Genomic DNA, 20791 nt, shown 5'->3' on the forward strand with positions numbered 1-20791 from the left:
ATCTGGGGAGCCAAACAAGGAGGACAGGCCATCAGCAGCCACAGCTGCAGAGTCACGTTGGTCATTCTGCTTGCCTCGTGCAGAGAAATTTGGCTTCAGTTAAAAGTTTCAGTGGCAGACCATCGCAGGAAAATAAATCTAACGTTTTCTTTCTTAGGTACATAGGCTCTGTGCTCGAGCTTGCTGGAAACCATGGCAACAGTATGGCTTTTGATGTTAAATACTCTCTGTCCATCTCACATCAAGACCCCTATATAGGGCTCTCATGGCCACATTACTGGCTAGCAGACTAAGAAGTATATAGTCTATTTTTCTGTAAACACAGTATCCAAGATGTTCATTGACAGTGTTAACCATATAAGAACAATTTTGGTTAGAGATGAGATATGTGTAATTTTTTTTTAAATTAAGATTTAGAATGAAGATTTCTCCCACAGTAAACCCAAGCCCCTGCTAAACACAATAAGATCATATTGTCACTTAGGCTAGTACTGGTAGCTGTGTGGACCTGCTTCTTCATGGCAATGATGGATAGCTACCTACACAGCCTCACTAATGGCCAGGACTCTTAAGTTGGAACAGACTGCTTCCATGCCCCTTTCTGTCTCATCCTCTCCTCTGTGTTCCTCTTGCTCATAATAGCCACTTCCTATTCAAATTAGGAAACCATATGTGATATGTCTTGGTTTATAAATAGAAATCAGTCCATAAAAATACCCTAAATTATTTTTACTTAATCTTCACCTAAGTCCTATTGATAGAAAAGTGTATTTCTGAGCTGGGCATGGTGGTACACACCCATCATCCTAGCACTCAGGAAGCTAGAGGCAAAAAGATTATGAGTTTGTAGTCAACCTGGGCTACACAGCAAAACTCTGTAGGGAGGGAGGGGTGGAAAGAAGGAAGGAAGCAAGGAAAGATGGTCTCTGAAAGATGTTCAAGTTATTGAAAATATTTGAAAGTGTGCACACTGAAAGTGTTGCATTTCGCTAAATTGTTGCATTGGGTTATAAGAGCACCTGTGTCTTTAAAGCTCACCACCTGCTTTTCCTTCCATAGTCTTACCTTTCTTAGACAGACACCTGATTAAGGCCTCTCAAAGAGTCCTTTTAACCTATGATCCTGCCTTCATAAGCCCTAGCTGAGAAGTCACTATTGCCTGTCTCTTGAACACAACCAAATAGCCTATCCCTCAATACTAAGTCTTTTGCATGTCTGTCCTTTATTGCTGTCTTTATCATGTGACTCAAAAACCTGTAACTGTACCCCCCCCATGTGGTCTCCATCTCATCCCTCTTCTGCTCTACACAGCATTCTCCAAAAGCTGGGTCTGGATGCCAGATGCCTTGTATGGGGTCTTTGGTATTGTTTTGCTTTGCTTTATTTGCACCTATATGTACAGTTTGAAATACAGCAGGTATACCAGGCCTCAGTTCTGCTAAGACAGGAAATTTTACCTCCATTTTGCACAGCTACCCTGTGCTCATTGTAGGTCCCTGGTAGATGTTTCTAGAGAGGATAACCACTCCTCCATCCAAGAAAGAAGGAACAGAAGGATGCCGAAAACTAAGTACCAAAAATACAGGACACGTTGAGAGAAGTTTCTCTCCACCTCCTTCCCATACACATTGTGAAATAAAGTATAAAAATAAAGTCAGAGCTTTATGCATTGTTTCTGGGAGATAAATCTTACATCACCCATATCTGTTGAGAAAAGCTGAGATCTTCATTTGAAATCTTAGGTCCTTGTTTTGTTTGCCTTGTGTGTATTTTGGCTTCACACACAACATATAATAATCAACTTAAATTTTGGATGAAAGATACAGATATTATCTCTGTCTCTATATCTCTGTCTGTCTGTCTGTCTCTGTCTGTCTCTCTGTCTCTCTCTCTCTGTGTGTGTGTGTGTGTGTGTGTGTGTGTGTGTGTGTGTGTGGCTTGCTAGGTCACTCTGTGAAGGAGCACAAATAACTAATTTATCTAAACCAACATCCTTAAAACACTCCATTCACTAACCCATTTATATTGTAGTGTTTTGTTCCAGTGCTAAAAATATAAAGAACTCAGGTATGTAGGAATAATTTTGAAGGGACTTACTTTTGTTGCAGACTGACCTTAAAAGGGACTTTCATGAACATGTGAAACTTGAGCTAAAGCTAATGTAGATGATAGTGGGCAAACAACAAAGAGAAATTATTCCTATCAGTAGAGGTAACGTACACAGACGTCCCTGTGATCAGAGGGAATGTGGCCCCGTCAAGGAGAAGCAAGGAACTTGTTGATTAGAAGGGGAACACAGGGCTCAACTATTGGTGAATAGAGAGCCAAGACAGAAATTGGGAAGAGTTCGTCAGAAGTTGGCTGCAGCCATCCAAATGAGAGGTGGTGGCTTGGACAGGTGTGTAGCAATGAAGGTAGTCTGAAGATTGATTTTAAAGATGACGATGATGAGGCCTGTGGATGACTGGATATGAGTGGAGGCCTGTGGGTGACTGGATATGAGCTGAAGAGAAGAGAGATGAGTAGTAATGGTCCTTAGGTTTGGGGCCTGAGCAAAAGGACCAGTTATAGTACCAGTCAGTTAAGTGGAGAATACAGAGAGAGGAAGTACTCATGGAGTGAGAGGAGAGAGGAAGTCTGTGGCAAAGGTAAGTCTAAGGTGATGTTAGTTAGTGTCCAGGTATGATGCTTGTTGCTCCAGTACTAAGGATGCTGAAATAAGAAAATAGCCTCAAGTGCAAGATGAGGCTGAACTACATAGTGAATTCCAGGGTAGCCTGGGGGACTGAGTGAAACCCTGTAGGAAACAAGCAAGCAAGGTGCTATTAGATATCCCAGTGGAGATGCAACAGAGGAAGTAGGTGGACCAAATGGTGGGGAAGCCATGGCAGGGATCTGAGGCTGGGGAATGGAATGAGAGCTCTTTGGAAGAAAATATATGCACTGAAAATGCCTTAGGGTAGGGCATGCCATAATTCAGAGGTCAGGCAGTGAGCCAATGCAGAGAAGCCACTGAAGCAAGATGACAGCCAGGGGCCTGACACCCTGGGAAGAAAATACTTAAAGAATTAGAATCTAGAACTGTGGACCAGCAATTAACTGTAGGAGCTCACTCTGCTATCAGTACCAGCGACCTTGACAAATGCTATTTCCCTGCAGTAGCAGAGATTAAAGCTGAAGCCCAATGAGAGTGAATTCAGGAGCGGATCTTGGTGAAGGAATGAAAACAGCAATTACAGACAGATCTTTGGAAGGATTTTGCTATAAACAGGAACCAAGAAAATATTGCTATCTCTGGAAGGAGTTAGGAGGATGAGGACTTGTTTTAAGATGCCGAGTAGTGCCGGGCGGTGGTGGCGCACGCCTTTAATCCCAGCACTTGGGAGGCAGAGGCAGACAGATTTCTGAGTTTGAGGTCAGCCTGGTCTACAGAGTGAGTTCCAGGACAGCCAGGGCTACACAGAGAAACCCTGTCTCGAAAAACCAAAAAAAAAATTAAAAAAAAAAAAAAAGGTGCCGAGTAGTCTAGTGGGTATGTGGACTTAATAGGACTGTCCTCAGTACCTGCATACGTGTTGATGTGTTATGGAAAATGGTTAATTAAAGGTACAGTATACATGGGTTAGAAAGTGGGAGTGGATCCATTGTTGCTAAGTGTAACAGTCCCAACTCCTCAATATCTACAACAGCCTTGCACCCAAAAATCAGTCCGCCATGTACCGTTCAATTCAATGCACACCGTTTTGTTTGAAGACTTCCCTAAGATGAAGGAAGCTGACCACACTTAGAGTAGTGCTGACTGAATCAAAGTAGAGCACTGGCTGCTTGTCCAGTCACAGGTAGGATGGCAGAACAGAGTTAAGCAATGTCCTGGAAAGTTTAGGGTCTGCAGAGCATATGATTTTATTTAATGTGGACATCTTTAAAGTATAGTAGGTGAGAGAGAAGACTAAGACACCGATTTTTCACCAAAACTATATATGTTAGTAGGTGTGCCAGACTTAAATGGTCACTGCAAATATTTGTGCAGATCTGCTTGCACACTGCATATCTTGGTGAGTTGTGAGCTGTTGAGAAGGTTTGAGCCAAGAAGGTTAAAATGGAGACATAACCTCAAGCCTGATGCTGTAGTTCCTTGAGGGGAGAGATCAAGAGAGCTTCTTGCTTCTTTTGCCTCGTCCATTCTGTTGCATTGGTGAAGGCAAGGCCACTTCTTTTCCTGGTTTCCTGATATGTTGTGACTCCTCCACTTGTGTCACCTCTGCTGGAGTAATTTCAGTCTCATCTGCAATTATTACACAGTCTGAGTTCAAGCACAGTGGCATGGCAGGTCCTACACATCACTGAACTAATTCTCACCCTCTCTGTCTTCTGTGTGTAACACCAATCCTTGAGGTAAGAGAGGACAGTTATATGAACCAAAATCTCCTATATCAGCCATAGTACATACCCACCAGGCCATAGGTGGTGATGTGGGCTGGTATCTTCCTGTCCTTTAGATGATTCTCATCCACTCTAGAGTTTCAGAACTCTCAGATTAGATGTGTTCATTTAATTCCCAATGAACGCTTATGATTTTCGTCTGCCCTAAGCATCTTACTGTTGATTTATGCTATCTCCAAGTAACACTCCAGGTTAGAGGGAAGTTATGTTCCAGTTTTGTTTTGTTAGTTTTTAATATATAAGCATCAACATTAGCTGGGCATGGTGGTGCATACCTTTGAGTCCAGCACTTGGGAGAGATATTCAGATCTCTATGACTTCAAGGCTAGTCTACATAGTGAGTGCCAGGCCAGCCAGGACTATGTAGTAGTACCCTGCCTTTAAGAAAAGAAGAAAAAAGAAAGGAAGAAAAGAAATCACCATTGCTGGTAGCTAAGTTTCTCTACACCATTGTGTCTACATGATTTCTCCTAGTCTCCATGTGGTTGCTGGACATGGGCTTATGCTTGAGCAGATCCCAGTCACAGGCACTTTTGAAAGAACAAATTCCAGGAGATACATTTCCTGTGGAGTGAGGAAGCAAGAAACTGGGGAATATTATTGATTGAAGATAATTCTTGATCACAGAATGAAGAGACAGTTGGAACACCTAAAGAAGTACATTTTATTCCCTGTGCCCAGTTTTCTTCCTCGATCTGTGCCCATGAAGATTGTCATTGTCAAGGCAGTCCTTGTGCCCACATTGTCTGAGTCAATAATATGGCCATTTTGGTAGCAATTCACAAACTTTTCTCAGCTATTGAGGTTGGAGCATTTGAGATTAGAAATATTTCCATGCTCAGAACTAAAGAAAAGAATGAAGCCAGAGTGTGGTTTTAAAGAATATGGTTTTAAATAACAGTGAACAAGTGAAGACATTTCTTCAGCTCCACAGTATTCTGCACAATGGAGCAATGAAATCTGAATTCCTTTGGCTGGCTTGGGGACCTTTGTGCTGGGGAGCTGTGGCTCAGTGCTGAGTTCAAGCCCCTCTGACGAGCTTAGAAACATAACTGGAAAGCATGTGAAGTAGATTCTTTCTAAGAGCTTTCTAGCCTTGAGAAGTCCTGCTTTAGGGTTCTCTATCATACTAAACACACTAAACAGATCCATATGCCATATTAGATACCTTCACTAAGTACAAAAAAAATGTATCTATCAGCATTTGAACTTATTTGGGAATTCTTACAAAGGTATAAGAGATAGCCTATCATTTTTAATTTAGTTAAAATTACATAAATATTAAATGGGGCAATTAATGAAGTTACATTCTGTGAAAGTATAGTTGGTTATGTCTTGGTTTGTATTTCATAGTTTTTATTTGGTAGCATGGTATTCCCTCAGCATTTTGTATTTTCCTCACGGAGAAGCCTGAACCCTGTGCTTATGTTCCAGGAGAAGACAGCACTGATAAGTGTCCAAGATCATCAGTCTTAGCAATAGGACTATATGCTGCACTGCACCCTAAGACTACTGAAACCCCACAGATAGGAGCATGCAGAAGCAGAATTTGTTGAGCTGCTTTTCTCAATCTGAGGATCACATGGGGGTCACATATCAGATATTTACATTACGATTCATAACAGTAGCAAAAGTACAGTTATAAAGTACTAACAATAACTTCATGGTTGTGGGTCACGGCAACATGAGGAACTAAAGGTTTGTAACATCAGAAAGGTTGAGAACCACTGCTCTAGAGCGTTGTTCTTCTAAGGATGCTTTATAGACAAGAGCATTGCCATCACTTGGAGCTTATTAGAGATCCAGACTTCCAAGAACTACTCCAGACTGCCTGACTCATTGTCTGAATGGTAAGTAGGTTACCAGGTACCCACTGAAGTATGAGAAGCATCGGTCTAGAATGGTGGCTCTCTATTCCAGGTGCACCAAAAATACCCTGGGAGCTCTGCAAAGCCAGACATCCTGTGCATATTATAGTCTCCAGAGGGAAGGCCCAGCTGTGTGTGATTTTAAAACACCAGTGGTTCTAGAACCAAGAGGTTCCGTGTTGGCCGGGCGGTGGTGGTGCACGCCTTTAATCCCAGCATTTGGGAGGCAGAGGCAGACAGATTTCTGAGTTCGAGGCCAGCCTGGTCTACAGAGTGAGTTCCAGGACAGCCCGGGCTATACAGAGAAACCTTGTCTCAAAAAAATAAAATAAAGAGGTTCCATGTTTATCGGTACATGTAGCTCAAGCCACCATGAGTATTATCTGTTATAATCCTTCTATGGAATTGTTTTTCTTGACTGGAAATTTGAATTAGCCATTCTCTTTCCAGGGCCTAGGTCTCCAGTGAGAGACCTTTTCTCAAGGGAATAGAATTGGAGTGATAGATAAAAACAGTTGACATTCTACTCTGACTCCTGCATATGTGCAACGCCTGTGTGCAAACACAGAGTACACGTTTTACTTATTTTGGCTGGTTTAATTTTTGGAGTTCATTTATTTGCCTGACTGATTGAATGTCAGCCCTTGTGATGGCTAAGCACACACACTGCTATCAAGCTGCACCTCTGGCCTCCAAACCTTCCCTCATTAAACGTAGAATCCCAGTGATCTAAGTGATGGGGGAAGAGCTTCTTCTTACCTGACAGCATTTTCATCTTCTGATAATAAAGCTTTACAGTCACATGGCAAAATCTTTTGGGGAACTTCAATGGTTTCTTTATTTATTGTCATTGTTTTGGGGAAGATCTATGCAAACAACCACCTTTATCCCATCATCTGAGGCACTTCCTCTCTCTAATGTGAAACTGGCTTATGATATCTACCATGGGGAGGTGAGATCGCAATTCTCAATCTTACTGGGTTTTCTTACACTTAACTTTGGTAACAAGACTCTTTGAAAAGTATGATGATTTGTTCAAAAATGTATATGTATGTGTGTAAACAGGGCCCCTTTGGGTGCTCGGAAAAATAGTGGTTCTGTTTTCCTTTCTTTCTCCCTCAACCATTCAACCATTGGCCTTGTAAATGTTTCCCTGTATGGTGAAAAAGGTGTATGGTGAATGTTCCATTATATAATGAGCCGTTGTATCCTTCAGAGACTATCAATAGTATGCCAATTAATAATAATAAGTATTCTTCTACTCTGTATTTTTTCCAGTAGCATAACCAAGGAGTAAAGTTGGTAGGGTATTTTATTTTACTCTTCCCTTTATCTCTTCAATTCTGACTTTCATGATGAGAGGTGAGGCTTCATCAAACCTAATACAGCATATTCACCTAAGAAAAGACCAAAACAATTATAGAATTCAACCATTTGTACACTGATGCTCACTTTATAATAGTTAAAGTGCTGGCTTGTCTCACCATTAAGTTAAACAATTACAGACACCTTCAAGTTTAAATGTGTACTCTGCTGGCTACCAATATGAATAGATTTTTGAACAAATTACACAACTCTGTTCAGACCTAGGTAAGAATATTTACCAAGTCCTTCTTTCTTAAATTCCCAAGCAAGGTATATATAGCTGTATTTAGGAGTTCCATGCTTATCTAAGAATATAGGGCTATCTCTGTGTTGTTCTGCCCGAGGGAGATGCCTCTTTCTTGGAGTGGCTGTGACCTTCTGTTTTATGGAGTTATAGACACTTAAGAAATTGCTTCTTTAGGGTTAGTCTGGCCTCCTGTATAGAGGAATTTTAATCCAGCAACATGGCTGGTCTGGCAGGGGAATCACACCTAAAGACCTTCTAGGTCTATGTGATCTTACTAGAAAGCAGACATGTTACATACCTTTAATCCCGCTAGCTGGAATACAGACATGCCCTTAGTCCACACCTTTAATTCCTAATATTGAAGGTAAAGTTAATTTTTGTAAGGAAGCAGCCATGTTTGAAAGTGATGTCTAATTGAGTGGCAGCCAAGTGACAAATCAGAGAAAGATTTGACAGAATGAGTCAGAGATAGGAGGATATGTCCAACTCTCATGAGAGCAGGCAAGAAAAAGAGACTGTTTAAGAGCAGCAGAGAGGGTGGGGTGCGGGGCCAGTTTCACCAAGACAGTTTGATAGAGACAGGTTGCAGAAAGAACAAGCTAGACACAAGTGAAGACAGAAGCCAGAGAATGAGAAGGATCCAGAAAATTAGAACATATTGCCAAAGTTAGTATGAGTCCAGGCAGAACAATTCAGTCAGAAGCTAAGAGAAGCCAGATTAAATCAGTGATCTTGAAGAAGAGTTTGGATCTCAACAGCTGAGTTGAACCAGCCAGCCAGAGTTCAGAAAGAACTAGAAAGGGTGAACTAATACAACAGTAAGTCTCTGAGATGCCAATTATCTCTGGCAAATGAAAGTTACTTTTACATTGCTATGACTCTGCCTTCCATGGTCCTTCTGTGCCATCTAACACCTTACATGGGGAAGAGAGATGGTGGCTAATAAAGACATAATACTCTCTATCATCTATCATCTATACTGTTTATCCATTGCATCTTTAGGCTCTCTGTCATTCATGATAATCAAGTACAGTTATGCTTACATCAAGTAATTTTTCCTTGTTTGGAAACTAATTTTAAATGGTCACAAAACATTAATATGTGAGTATATGTGTGTGTATGAATTATTTGAATTTATAAATCTTCCTGTGTATCGTTTTAGGAAGAAACTGGTTCTCTAATAGATTTCTTAATAGGTTTTTTTCTCTGTTTTAGTTTGTTTCCTTTTTTAATCCACATGCTTCCTGGAGGAGATTTTCTTTTATCTTAAATGTGTTTTACTCTTATCTACTAACTGATTTTCACTAATGTGCAACTTCAGCTCTAATTGTGTTTTTTTTTTAATCACTAGCGTTATCATTACAACAGTTCTGTACCTCTCTGATGCACTCCGTAAGAACTTCTTAAATGAAAACTTTGATTATAAGGTCAGTATCTGCTCTATGACTGTCTGGCTTGGACTGAAAGATCTGTGCTGTATTTTAGAGAGGCACCTCACTTGTGTTCCTGAGAATGTTAGTTTCAACTGTGCATAGTGTTGGCACCGTTTTTATTATATTTGCCAACAAGTTTGCATTGCTATAACACATATCAGCCTGACGAAAGTCATTGTGCTTAAAAGATTGGCTGAACCTGTTACCACAAATTTTAATTATTGTACTTTTTTGTACCATTCCAATGTACAACAAAAAGGATCTCATACATGTTTTTAAGTCATTTTAGTCTTATTTCAGAGTTTTGGAGAGTTTTGCTTTTTAAAGTTTATAAAGGAAGAAATGAACACTTCCCTAGCATTGAATTTTTGGAGTAAAATGGGGAAAACTATGAAACCTTAATACAAGTCTTTCAGGCAGGATTCTCAGTCCATCAGTAATGTGACTGGTGATCTTCCTGCATGTCTGCCTATCCTAGATGACTTAATCTTTTTTAAAAATCAAATAGCAAAGCAACAGTGTATATATAGACCAAGTGCCTGCTGGGCCTTCCTTTCTCAGTAATGGTTCTAATTTGGTATCTTTGTTTCCTGTTTTTTTTTTTAAATATGTTTAACATTAAACATTTTAGTAAGATTTGACAACTAGAAAATACAGAAAACATAAATGCAATAAAAGTTTTAAGTACTCTTGCCTGCCATGCATGAACTAACCCTGGGTTCAGTTAAACAAACAAAAATCCCAAACATCTCAAGAACAATAGAAACTTGACTGAAATTTCGATATATTATATCTATGACATAGGTAACACGTCATCATAGCTTAACAAGCAACTTTGTCTACCTGCTACATCCCCAGGCCTCTGCCTTTTGACATTTATATTCTTCCACTACTTTCTCCTTGTAAATTGTCCTTTAAATGGACATCCTTGCAAAATTAAAATTGCCCTATGCCTAGATTTCCTTGGATAAATATTATTAGTGGAGTGGCTGGAGAGATTACAACAGTTAAGAGTGCTTGCTGCTCTTAACCATGTTCGATTCCCAGCACCCACGTTGGGTGGACTTTAACTTTAGCCAAGGGAATCCAACACCCCTTTTATACATATTTTTGAAGAATCGGTTTAGTTTGGGGTTTCTATCACGTTCCCGCTTTATTTGTCAGACCTCTATACACATGGCAGATAGCTCTTGCTCTGTTTCTTGTAGTTATTTAGCTATCCTTTAATGTGACATCACTGGAGACATAGTTTTAGTCCATATGTCCTACATGGTTTCTGGTGTTTATTTCTGGAAATTTTATTCTGATGTCTTTCTTTTTTCTTTCTCTCTGTGGCATAAGAAAATTTATGACTCAAAAAATTGTCTGGGTAGGGAATTTTAAGATACAATGTGAATTTAAAGCAATTAGCACTTACAGAGATACAGGTGCATTTTTTAAAGTTGTTCATCAAAAGAAGCTCCAAAAATTAATCCACACAGGCATGAGATACCTAAGCTACCTGGAGATGCTCAGAGTAAGGTCATCCGAAGAAAGCATTTGTCCTTTAGCTACGCCAGAGAGCTCATGCCTCTGGGCTTCAGATGTTAAGCAATAGCGAGAGAGTATTTTTTTAATTTTATTGCAGAAAAGTTCAAGAGTGTGTCACCCCATGCATTTATAGCTAGCTGTGGCTGCTACCTAGTCCACTCTCTTCCCTTGATTGCCTCTAAAGCCAAGGTCAGCTATTCTATCGACTCGTGTGATGTCTGTTTCTCTAGCCCAATGGGATTTAAAAGATCTTGTTCTTGTTTTAGATCTGGGATTCCTACTTTTACCTCGCTGTCATTTTTATAAACCAGTTGTGTCTGCAGCTGGAGATGTTCACACCTTCCAAAAAGAAGAAGGTGCTGGAAAAGTAAGTACAGAGGATGAAAGGGTGCGCTTCTAAGGATGCTTGGTTCCAGTTCACAAGTCAGAACGCTCACAGCTGGAAAGGACGAGTAGTGAAGCAATTGTTAGAGTGGGGTTTTCAGGAAATTTTCAATATCTTTGAACTTATTAATACCTTTTCTTGTGGTGTCTTCAGGATTCAATATTATTATAGAAACCAAAAGTTATGACTTTATTGGGGTATTTTATTTAAGGTCACCAACACATGTTTACTACCTATCTGTACTTCACATCTCTTGCCTTTAATTCAGAATGACACACTGTATCCTACAGAACGAAAGTACTTTGTTCTGGAAATTACATCAGTTTTGATTTTTTTTTTCCATTTCAGGTATGGTGATATGCGTGTCACCATGGGTTGTGAAATTTTTAGCATGTGGCAAAACCTAGGTAAGTGATGAGAAGTGAAGCCCCCTCCATGGTCCGGCTCATCTCCTGACCTTTCCGTACACAGAAGGGCTGTTCATCAGTGGCAGCATTTGTCTCTATCACACACAAAAGCTATCTCCAGAAACTGACATCATTGTGGCAGTGAATGAGGTTAAGTCTTCACACTGGTATCTGTTTGCAAACCATCACAATACATTTACTTTTTTCCTTATTAGCAATAAGTTTTGAGATCTAATATCCCTTGAACATTGTCTAGCAGTGCTCAATCCCTTGAACATTCGCTAGCAATGAACTAACCTTCCAGAATTTGAAACTATAACCCCACAAAACTTTTACAACTCTGAAAGGAAGCTATGAATCATGCTAAATTTGGATTAAACTTTGTGAAAGATTGCCTTAACCATCATCATTCTAAAATACCTTTCAAGCCATTGATCTGCATCATAAAGAATATCACCAGAGGCCTTTAAAAGCATTTGCAGTTGCTAAGAGACTGTTAGATCCAATTGTGTTAATCTGCCACAGTGTAGAAAGCATATTATCCCAGCAAATTGATGGCACAGGTCTGCCTGCACAGACAGAATAATATTTGGCAAATAAACTGTTCAAAATTTCATTGGCATAAAATTTCTTTTTAGAGATTCATAACATTTAATTTGGCATATTAATTTTATACTTTCTATATCATTAACTACATTTGAATCCCATGGAACTTATTCAAGGGATCGACATTTGACTATGTAATGACCTAAGAGTTCCTTATTTGGGGGGTGGGGGGGGGCTCATTGAAGCACAACTTAGAAATAGGAGGATACAGAATGATTTTTGTCCAAAATTTGTATGTCCTTCAAATATGCACAGCAATGTGGGGAGCTTTGTTATTCATAAATACTTGCTGCTGAGTCCAGAAAAATAAAATAAGTTAGCATCTGAAAAATAAGATCCTGTGATTGTCTCTAGATTTTGCTAAAACACAGAATGAGATGTCTATGCTGGAATCTCATAAATTTTTCAGCCTTAACTATCTCTCACTGTTTGAGTAGTACTATGTTCATATTGCCAGTCAGCCTAACCAGCATCATCTCCAGAACTCCTGGAAAACAGTCACTGTAGGAAAAAAGGCCTGGGGTGAGGCAGAGCAAGGGAAGGAAGAGTGGTGAAGGAAGTGGGACCGAGGCAACAAGAACAAGTTTTGTTTGAAAAATCCACTAAGAAAACCTAACTCTTTCTAGGCTAATAAAAATCATAACCACTGAATGAAAACTCCCATCACCCCTCCACCTCAGCTTTCTATCTGAGTTGTCTGTACTTGCCACTTCATGCATGTGAGATAGTCCAGCCTTTGTCTTCCTGCCGCTGACTTGCCTCTTTCAGAAGAATGACCTTAAGTTTCATGCTTGGTACATGTAGGGGTCAGAGCTTCCCTCCCTTTCGAGGGTCCATGAGATTCCACTGCTATGACTGTGCTTCTCCTTGCCTCTCTGTCCATGGATATATGGATTGCTCAAACCTTGGGTGTTACAACTGATGCTGTTATGAATGTGGCATCCAGGGGACTCTCAAGGTCCTGCTTTCTTTCTCATCGGCAAAAGCTCAGAAACAAAATTGTTGGACCTTGTCTTAAGTGTATTTTGATTTTTTTTTTTGAGGAACTGGCACACTTGTTGCATAGCTTTTGTCCTGTTTCAGATCCCCATTGCCAGAGCACTGGGGTTCCAATTTCTACATAACTAGTGGATGCACAGTAATATCACATTGAGGTTTTGATAACTTACTTTGAATAAGGACCAACTGATAATAAGTGAACACCCATTTTTTTTTTTTTTTTTTTTTTTTTTTTTTTTTTTTTTTGGTTTTTCAAGACAAGGTTTCTCTGTATAGCTCTGGCTGTCCTTGAACTCACTCTGTAGACCAGGCTGGCATGAACACCTTTTCTTAAATGTGTTATTCCTCAATATTTTTATTTCATAAATTAAAGGAATAAAAATTATTCTGTCAAGAGAAAGAGAAAGTTATGTATTACTCCTCAAATTTTGTCCACGTGTTCTCTTAGAAGAGTAGGGTGGTCTGAGGAGGTTAGCCCTTGGCAGCTTGCTGCACATGTGGTCCTCATTTTGCTGCAAATTTAAGTTTTCACTTTCTGTTTTTAGGTGAATGCACATCCTTCCTAAACATAAAGTGTGTTCTATGATCAACATTTGTAAACATAGTATCTTGTAACCACTGTATAAAAATCAATACTCCCCCATCAGGCTGCTCACTGTACATAAACATAAAACTCTGGCAGTTGGAGTAGCAGATATCTTAAGTACTTCCAAGTCAGACCACATGGCTGAGGCTAGATAAGGGACTGTATGCAAACCCTGTGGTTTACAGGAGTCGTGGAAGTGATGTGCTGCTGCTGCTGGTATAACCATTGCTGGCTCAGTGGGGATTGGATGGTCAATGTTTGGGGGCCCATCTGGATTTGCATGTTCTGAACTCCTGAGAGTGTATTTTCAGCAGTAAGGCTACTCTGAAGCCTTCCTGCGTAATAAAGACACAAGCGTGGCTGCTCTCTGACTTCTCACTGTCTGAAGAAAGGTATAGTTGTAGAGTGTAGTCTGTGGGCCTTGTTTGAATTGTAGCCCAAATGGAAAGCTATACATTGCATGTTTCAGGACCATCGGGAAGTTTGGGTATTGGTTGTGTTTTTAATTAATTTAAAAAAAATTAATGTGTGACTGTGCTTCCATGATAGAGGCATTGTGACTGTGTATCTAATACAGATACGTTTTGATTGGTGCACTAGTACAATATGTGTCAGGCTTGCTTTAGAATTCTTTAGAGAAAAATGTTAGGCAGCATGGTAGTAAAACAAATTAGTGAAAATTCTAACTGCGATAGCAGCTGGACAGTGTTAGTGTGAGATTTGTTTTAGTTTTGTCTGCATTGTGAGTACATGGGAATTTTTTAAAAGGACAAAAGTAGGTTATGAAATATCCATAAATGGTAAAGATATTTCTGTAAGAGACTAAAAGATGCTCAAGCAAATAGTGATGGATAAATAAGTAGAAGTGACCTCCACTATAGAAGTCAAGGAATGCCAGGCTCAGGGAAGATTAAAAGCGAAGTTGGAAGAATGTACCAGGCAACAATTTAATAACTGGCCTATTTAACAACTGAATAAATGAGAGACACAAAATCAAGAAAACTATACTAATAGGCATGTATTTCAAGACATTATTTTAGGACAAGGCTCGTAGCTCAGTTGACACAACGTTTCTTAGCATTGGATTTAATTCTGAGCAGTACAGTAAAATAAATTAACAAATACATCGTTTAAAACAGGAAGGAAAAAAAGCAACAACAACCAAAAAAAACAAAACAAAAAAAAAACAAAGTTGGCACATAGTGTCTCAGCCTTTATCTACTAACTCACCTTGAGAAGGCCCTAAAGGCAGACTGATTTGAGTTTATGTTGTATTTCCTCTCTGAGCTTTTCCCTTCTGCCTATGTACTCAGAAGCTGTGCAGAGATGTAGTGTCTATACAGTGTGGAGTTAGCTCAGGGTTTATCAGAATTACTCAGACTTTAAGGTGGGTTTTGTGTGATGGCTTTGAGTACTTGACCCTATAGCCAGGTCCTGGGGCAAGCTCTTGGTCGGGCATCACACCTGAAACCTCAGGGCTCCCTAGCCTCCCCAGCCATGCACATATTAGAGACGACTTCATTTATTTCTTCCATTTTCTCCCTTGCCAGGACAGCTCAAATAAACAGTGAATGTAGACTTTTACAGATGACAGGGAGAGTGCTCACATCCAGGTTCTGTTTTCTGCCTTGACAAAAATAACTGAGAAAAGGAATAGCAAACTAGCTGCCAGCTACCTGCCTGAAATGTGGGTGTCAGAAGAAGAGAGGAGGAAAGGGGATAACAGTGCCTGCATTTCCATCATAGAGGATTCATTTTTGGAGAAAAATATACAAATTTACATGAATGAGGAAGTTTCTCCTGAGCTATTCTTGCTGTGTTAAGGAAAACAAAGCAGTCTTTTGGGAAAGGCAAAGGATTATCTGGGTCAGAAATATAGGTAGGAATACATGACAAGAAGTTACAAGTTCCTCCATATGCATTATGAGTATGGGTAAGATATCTAGGGAGATGACACAGTGGGTAAAGGCACCTGCCACCAAGCCTGACAGCCTGAGTACAATGACCTGGAATTAAAAGGTGAAAGATGAGAACAGACACTTGAAAGTTGACCTGTGACATCCACATGTTATGTGTGAACATACACGCCAATTTATTGATTTAATAATAATAAAGTAAAGATGGTTAAAAAAAACCAGTTACCATTGATGAAACTCAGTGACACGTGACAGACTTCACTGATATAAAAAGGGACTTTCTTTATGAATGGAGCCTAGGGATTGTATCCAGGACTGGGTCTCTATTCTCAAAGCCCCTTTTAAAGCATTGATCTTTTTTTTTTTTTTGCTTTATATTTATTTGTTTCACTTTGTGTATGAATATTTTGCCTGCACTTATGTATGGGTACCATGTGTGTGCCAGGTGCCTAAGTTCAGAAGATGGCATCTCTTAACTACTGCACCATCTCTCCAGCCCCTGCTTAAGCACTTTAATTCACAATGAAACTAGGCAAGGCAATGTCAATACAACTCCCAGTTATGATGAGCTGGTTCTGAGCTTATGAGCTCCATGTGGGACTCCTGTTTCCAAAGAAAGGACCTGATAAATGCCCCAGGATTCTATGTTAATAATAGAGATCATGAAGATCTCTGATCTATAGGACATTCCAGACACATGAAAGCTTAAGGACATCTAGCCATAGTTGAGGCTATTGGAGGAGTTTCAAACACATTATTACTCTAGTTAGAAAACTTCTTGATACCTTGGGGATACCCTCTAGGTATCTCCAAGACAGGAAGTAGTTCAAACTAATGCTCTTTGTCTAGAGACCCATTCAGGTATGTGGAAATCCAGACAGAATTCAAGATGCTACTGCCCTTTTGTCTCACCCTGCTGTGATTCTGATCTCTAGTGGATAGGCAAGATAATGTACATGAGGTCTTTGAGGGAACAGACATCTACACTCTAGCTGGCGCATCAGATATGTACAGGTTATATTTGACAAAGTAAAGCCCAGAGCTCCCAAATTAATCCTGTGTTAAGAAATACATGATCAGCTGGATGGTGGTGGTGCATGCCTTTTAATCCCAGAACTTGGGAGGCAGATCTCTGCAAATTTGAGGCTAGCCTGGTCTACAGAACAAGTTTCAGAACAACCAGTGCTACACAGCCAAACCCTGTCTTGGGGGGCAGGGGGAGAGAAATGCATGCTATCTTGTATAGCTGGGAGCCTCCTGGCTTCATGCGTGAGTTTTTAGAGAATATCCAGGCTTGCTATTTCCTAGCTGTACTTTGCTCTGAGTGCTAACCTTAGTCTCAGAGGGACTGTCTCTATTCAATAGAAAAAAATGGTTTCTGAAGACTTAAAACATATTTGTTCCTTACAGACCCTTCTAGAAAAGTCCTTTCTGGCTTATGTTGGTCCCAGAGATGAAGCTGGCATTTGGACAAGAGTAAGACTATTCTTGCTTGTTCCTGAGGCCAGAGTAGGAAGTTGTGAGATGACAAAGAGCTTATTCCAAAAGATAGGATGCTTTAAAGTGGTTAGAGAGTCTTGCATCTGTTTTTGTCTCACCTTTTTGCAACTTTGACTTTAAGAGGATAGATTGGCAATACTTAGTTCCTCAGCTTTTTCTTTCTACTCTTTGATTCATGACTGGGCTTGCCTTCTTATTACTCTTCTGGCAAACCCAAAGGCTTGCGTTGGTGCCATTCTTAGGACTGATATGTCAAACTAGAGCCAGGCTGCTTGATGGGTCCAGATGCTAGCCACCCTAAAATCTGACTACATGATTACATACTAGTTAAGTTAACTGGTTAGTTAAGCAAGTTGTTTAAACCCCACGACTTTTCTTTCCTCTCTGCATATGGAGGTGGCAGTTCCCACTGCCTGGAGTTGTCATGGCAAATTAATAGAATTATGCATAGAAAGCAGTCCAAGCCCACCTGCTATAGAACAAGTGCTTGCAAGTGATGGCTGACAGTACTGGTGACTCACCAAGTTTGCTACGCTGGTTCCTTCCTAATTGCAAAAGCTTTCTCTTCTCTATTAGTCCACATACCCACCATATCTTTCGCTGGTACCTTCTCTTGCCTTACACTTTTGTATTCAAGATCTGGTGTGTGTGTGTACACGTGCATGCTTTCGTGTGTGTGTGTGGCTGTGTGGCTGTGTGGCTGTGTGGCTTTGGTTTTTTCCCAAAGCTATTTCATGCACTTGATGATGCAGAGCCCTATTTATCATTGATAATTCTGCAAGGTTCCTGAGCCCTAATCTGACTTTTGGAAGTAGGTAGGGTGTTTTGCACATGAGAATCTCTCAAAAGAGCTTCAAGCAGAAGTCATTAGCCTCCTCCATCTAAACTAGTCCCTGTTCCTCCTTCAACTTCATCATTTAGTAGCAGGATTTACTCTCACTAATACTTTACATCTAGAATGTTCCTCGAGTCTGGCTTCCTGTGCCTATTACCATGGCTGATGTTTTGGGGCCAAAGTCTATTATGAACTATCACCAGTTTTCCCAATATAGCACATCTTTCCCTTGTCCCCCAAAGTTATGTTTCTATAAAACCAGTTGGTAATAAGGACTCCCACACCCAGCTGAAGAGTCCCACTGCCTGTGTATCCAACATGGTACATAGCCCAGGCCACCACTGGTAATTTCCTCCTGACCACTACTACATTTTCACATGTGACATCCTGCCCATGCTGTTTCCAGGGGTAACAGCATCTATTCATCTATTCATCTGTTCATCTATTGGGACAGCTTTTGCTTATGCCCCAGTCAAGTGAAATAACCTGTCCAAACTGCTTTCCTCAATTTCCCTGCCAAACAAGCTAGACCATCCTCAGTGGTTCTTCGTTCTTAATGTACATCTCTCTGCAGTGGCCTCAGTGTTGGTTGTGTTTTATGTTTACAAGTTATAGATTGTTCATATCATACAAGGCATGCCTATGTATTGAGCCCCTGAATAAAATAGAGTAATGACTGAATTAGTGAAACAAATATAAAATCTCTACTAAAAGACTACCCAAATTTCCAGGCTCTGAACAAAATTCATAACTCGTCACCTGACAAAACATATTCTGGAAACAGGTACTCATTTCAACTCTCCATTTTTTTTAATAATCATGTAAAGAGTTGAAAACTCACAGCTCTTGTTTCTACTGGGATAATGTCTTACCCAGGAAAGGAGAGACCTAAAGGGTGTCATGGACTCTGTGGATCACAGGGTACAAAGGGGAGATATTGAACACTGCTGTTCACTCATGGGAGTAGCATGGGAAACAGTAAAGCTTGCATTAACATAGACTAAAATGTTCAGCTACAAGAAGTAGTATTCCTTCCATGCTACTGGAACAGGGAGCACTTCATCATGATGGAAGTGCTCAGGGTCTGAGCATATGGAGGAATAAGAACCCTGCAATAGAACAAATCAGAAAACATTTGCATGATTGTACCTAAAGAGGAAATTGCTGTCTTCCATGAAGTCAGCTACCCTCAGCCCAACCTCCCAGCTTGTCCTAGGGCTTCCAGATTGGTCCTTTGTCATTATAGGCTTTTAGCCTATATTGAGAAAGAATGTATCATTCAGGCCATGTAGTTTTCTTTTTTTTTTCTTTTCTTTTCTTTCCTTTCCTTTTCTTTTCTTTTCTTTTCTTTTTTTCTTTTTTTTTGGTACTTTTTCCATTTATTAATTTCTTTTTTAATGGATATTTTATTTATTTATATTTCAGATGTTATTCCCTTTCCCCATACCCCCCCCCCCGCTAGAAACTTCCTATCCCATGTCCCCTCATCCTGCTTCTATGAGGATGTGCCCCCAACCACCCACCCACTCCCACCTCCCCACCCTCGAATTCTCCCACACTGAGGCATCCAGCCTTCACAGAACCAAGGACTTCCTCTCCCACCTATACCCAACAAGATCACCCTCCCCTACATATACAGCTGGAGCCATGGGTCCCTCCCTATGTGCTCCCAGGCTGGTGGTTTAGACCCTGGGAGCTCTGGTTGGTTGGTGTTGTTGCTCCCCCCATGGGGTCACAAACCTTTTCAGCTCCTTCAGTCTTCTAACTCCTCCAGTGGGAACCCCATGATCAGTTCAATGGTTAGCTCTGAGCATCTGCCTCTGAATATATCAGACTGGCAAGCCACTAAGGAGACAGCTATATCGGGCTCCTATCAGTATGCACTTCCTGACATCCACATCAGTGTTTACCTTTGGTGATTGCACATCGGATGGATACCCAGGTGGCACACTCTCCAGACAGCCCTTCCTTCAGTTTCTGTCCCACACTTTGTCTCCATATTTGCTCCATTGAGTATTTTGTTACTCCTTCTAAGAAGGACCAAAGCACCCACACTTTGGTCTTCCTTCTTCATGAGCTTCATGTGGTCTGTGAGTTGTATCTTGGGTATTGCGAGCTTTTGGGCTAATATCCACTTACCAGTGAGTGCATACCCTGTGTGTTCTTTTGTGATTGGGTTACGTAACTCAGGATATTTTCTAGTTCTATTTATTTGCCTAAGAATTTCATGAATTCATTGTTTTTAATAGCTGAGTAATACTCCATTGTGTAAATGTACCACATTTTCTGTATCCATTCCTCTGTGGAAGGATATCTGGCTTCTTTTCAGCTTTGTCTTACTATCAAGATAGAAACTTCCCTGTGAGATTTGGCATAGACTAATAAACTCCAGGTCCCCATATTTAAAGTCACCTGTGTCCCTGCTGCTGCCTGCCCTCCTTTGTTTCGAATCCTGGCTACCATACCTTCTTAGCATTTACTTACAGACCAGTTGGAGTTCAATATTGGTATGTTTTAATCCTTTCAGAAAACAGTTAAAGGCTTTGAGAGGGTTGCATTTAGACTTTTGTTTAGGGTGTGTGTTATGTATTTTTTTCTTTAAACAGAATACAAACAGAAGGCAGTTTTTCTTACATAAAAATAATTTGCAGTTTACTACCCAGAGATAACA

General features: G+C 40.3%; 1 protein-coding gene across 1 annotated transcript in view; it reads left to right on the top strand.

Moving 5' to 3' along the window:
* The window catches only part of Dock4 (dedicator of cytokinesis 4), a 411722-nt gene that overhangs the window by 329510 nt on the left and 61421 nt on the right, over window positions 1–20791 (top strand). Inside the window, exons 28-30 of the mRNA XM_028768807.1 lie at window positions 9275–9350; window positions 11153–11253; window positions 11620–11678. Of these exons, the coding sequence (XP_028624640.1) occupies window positions 9275–9350; window positions 11153–11253; window positions 11620–11678 (236 nt within the window). The remainder of the gene's footprint in view (window positions 1–9274; window positions 9351–11152; window positions 11254–11619; window positions 11679–20791) is intronic.

This window comes from Grammomys surdaster, unplaced genomic scaffold (assembly GCF_004785775.1).
Source record: "Grammomys surdaster isolate TR1022 unplaced genomic scaffold, NIH_TR_1.0 188, whole genome shotgun sequence".
Classification (NCBI taxonomy): Eukaryota; Metazoa; Chordata; class Mammalia; order Rodentia; family Muridae; genus Grammomys; species Grammomys surdaster.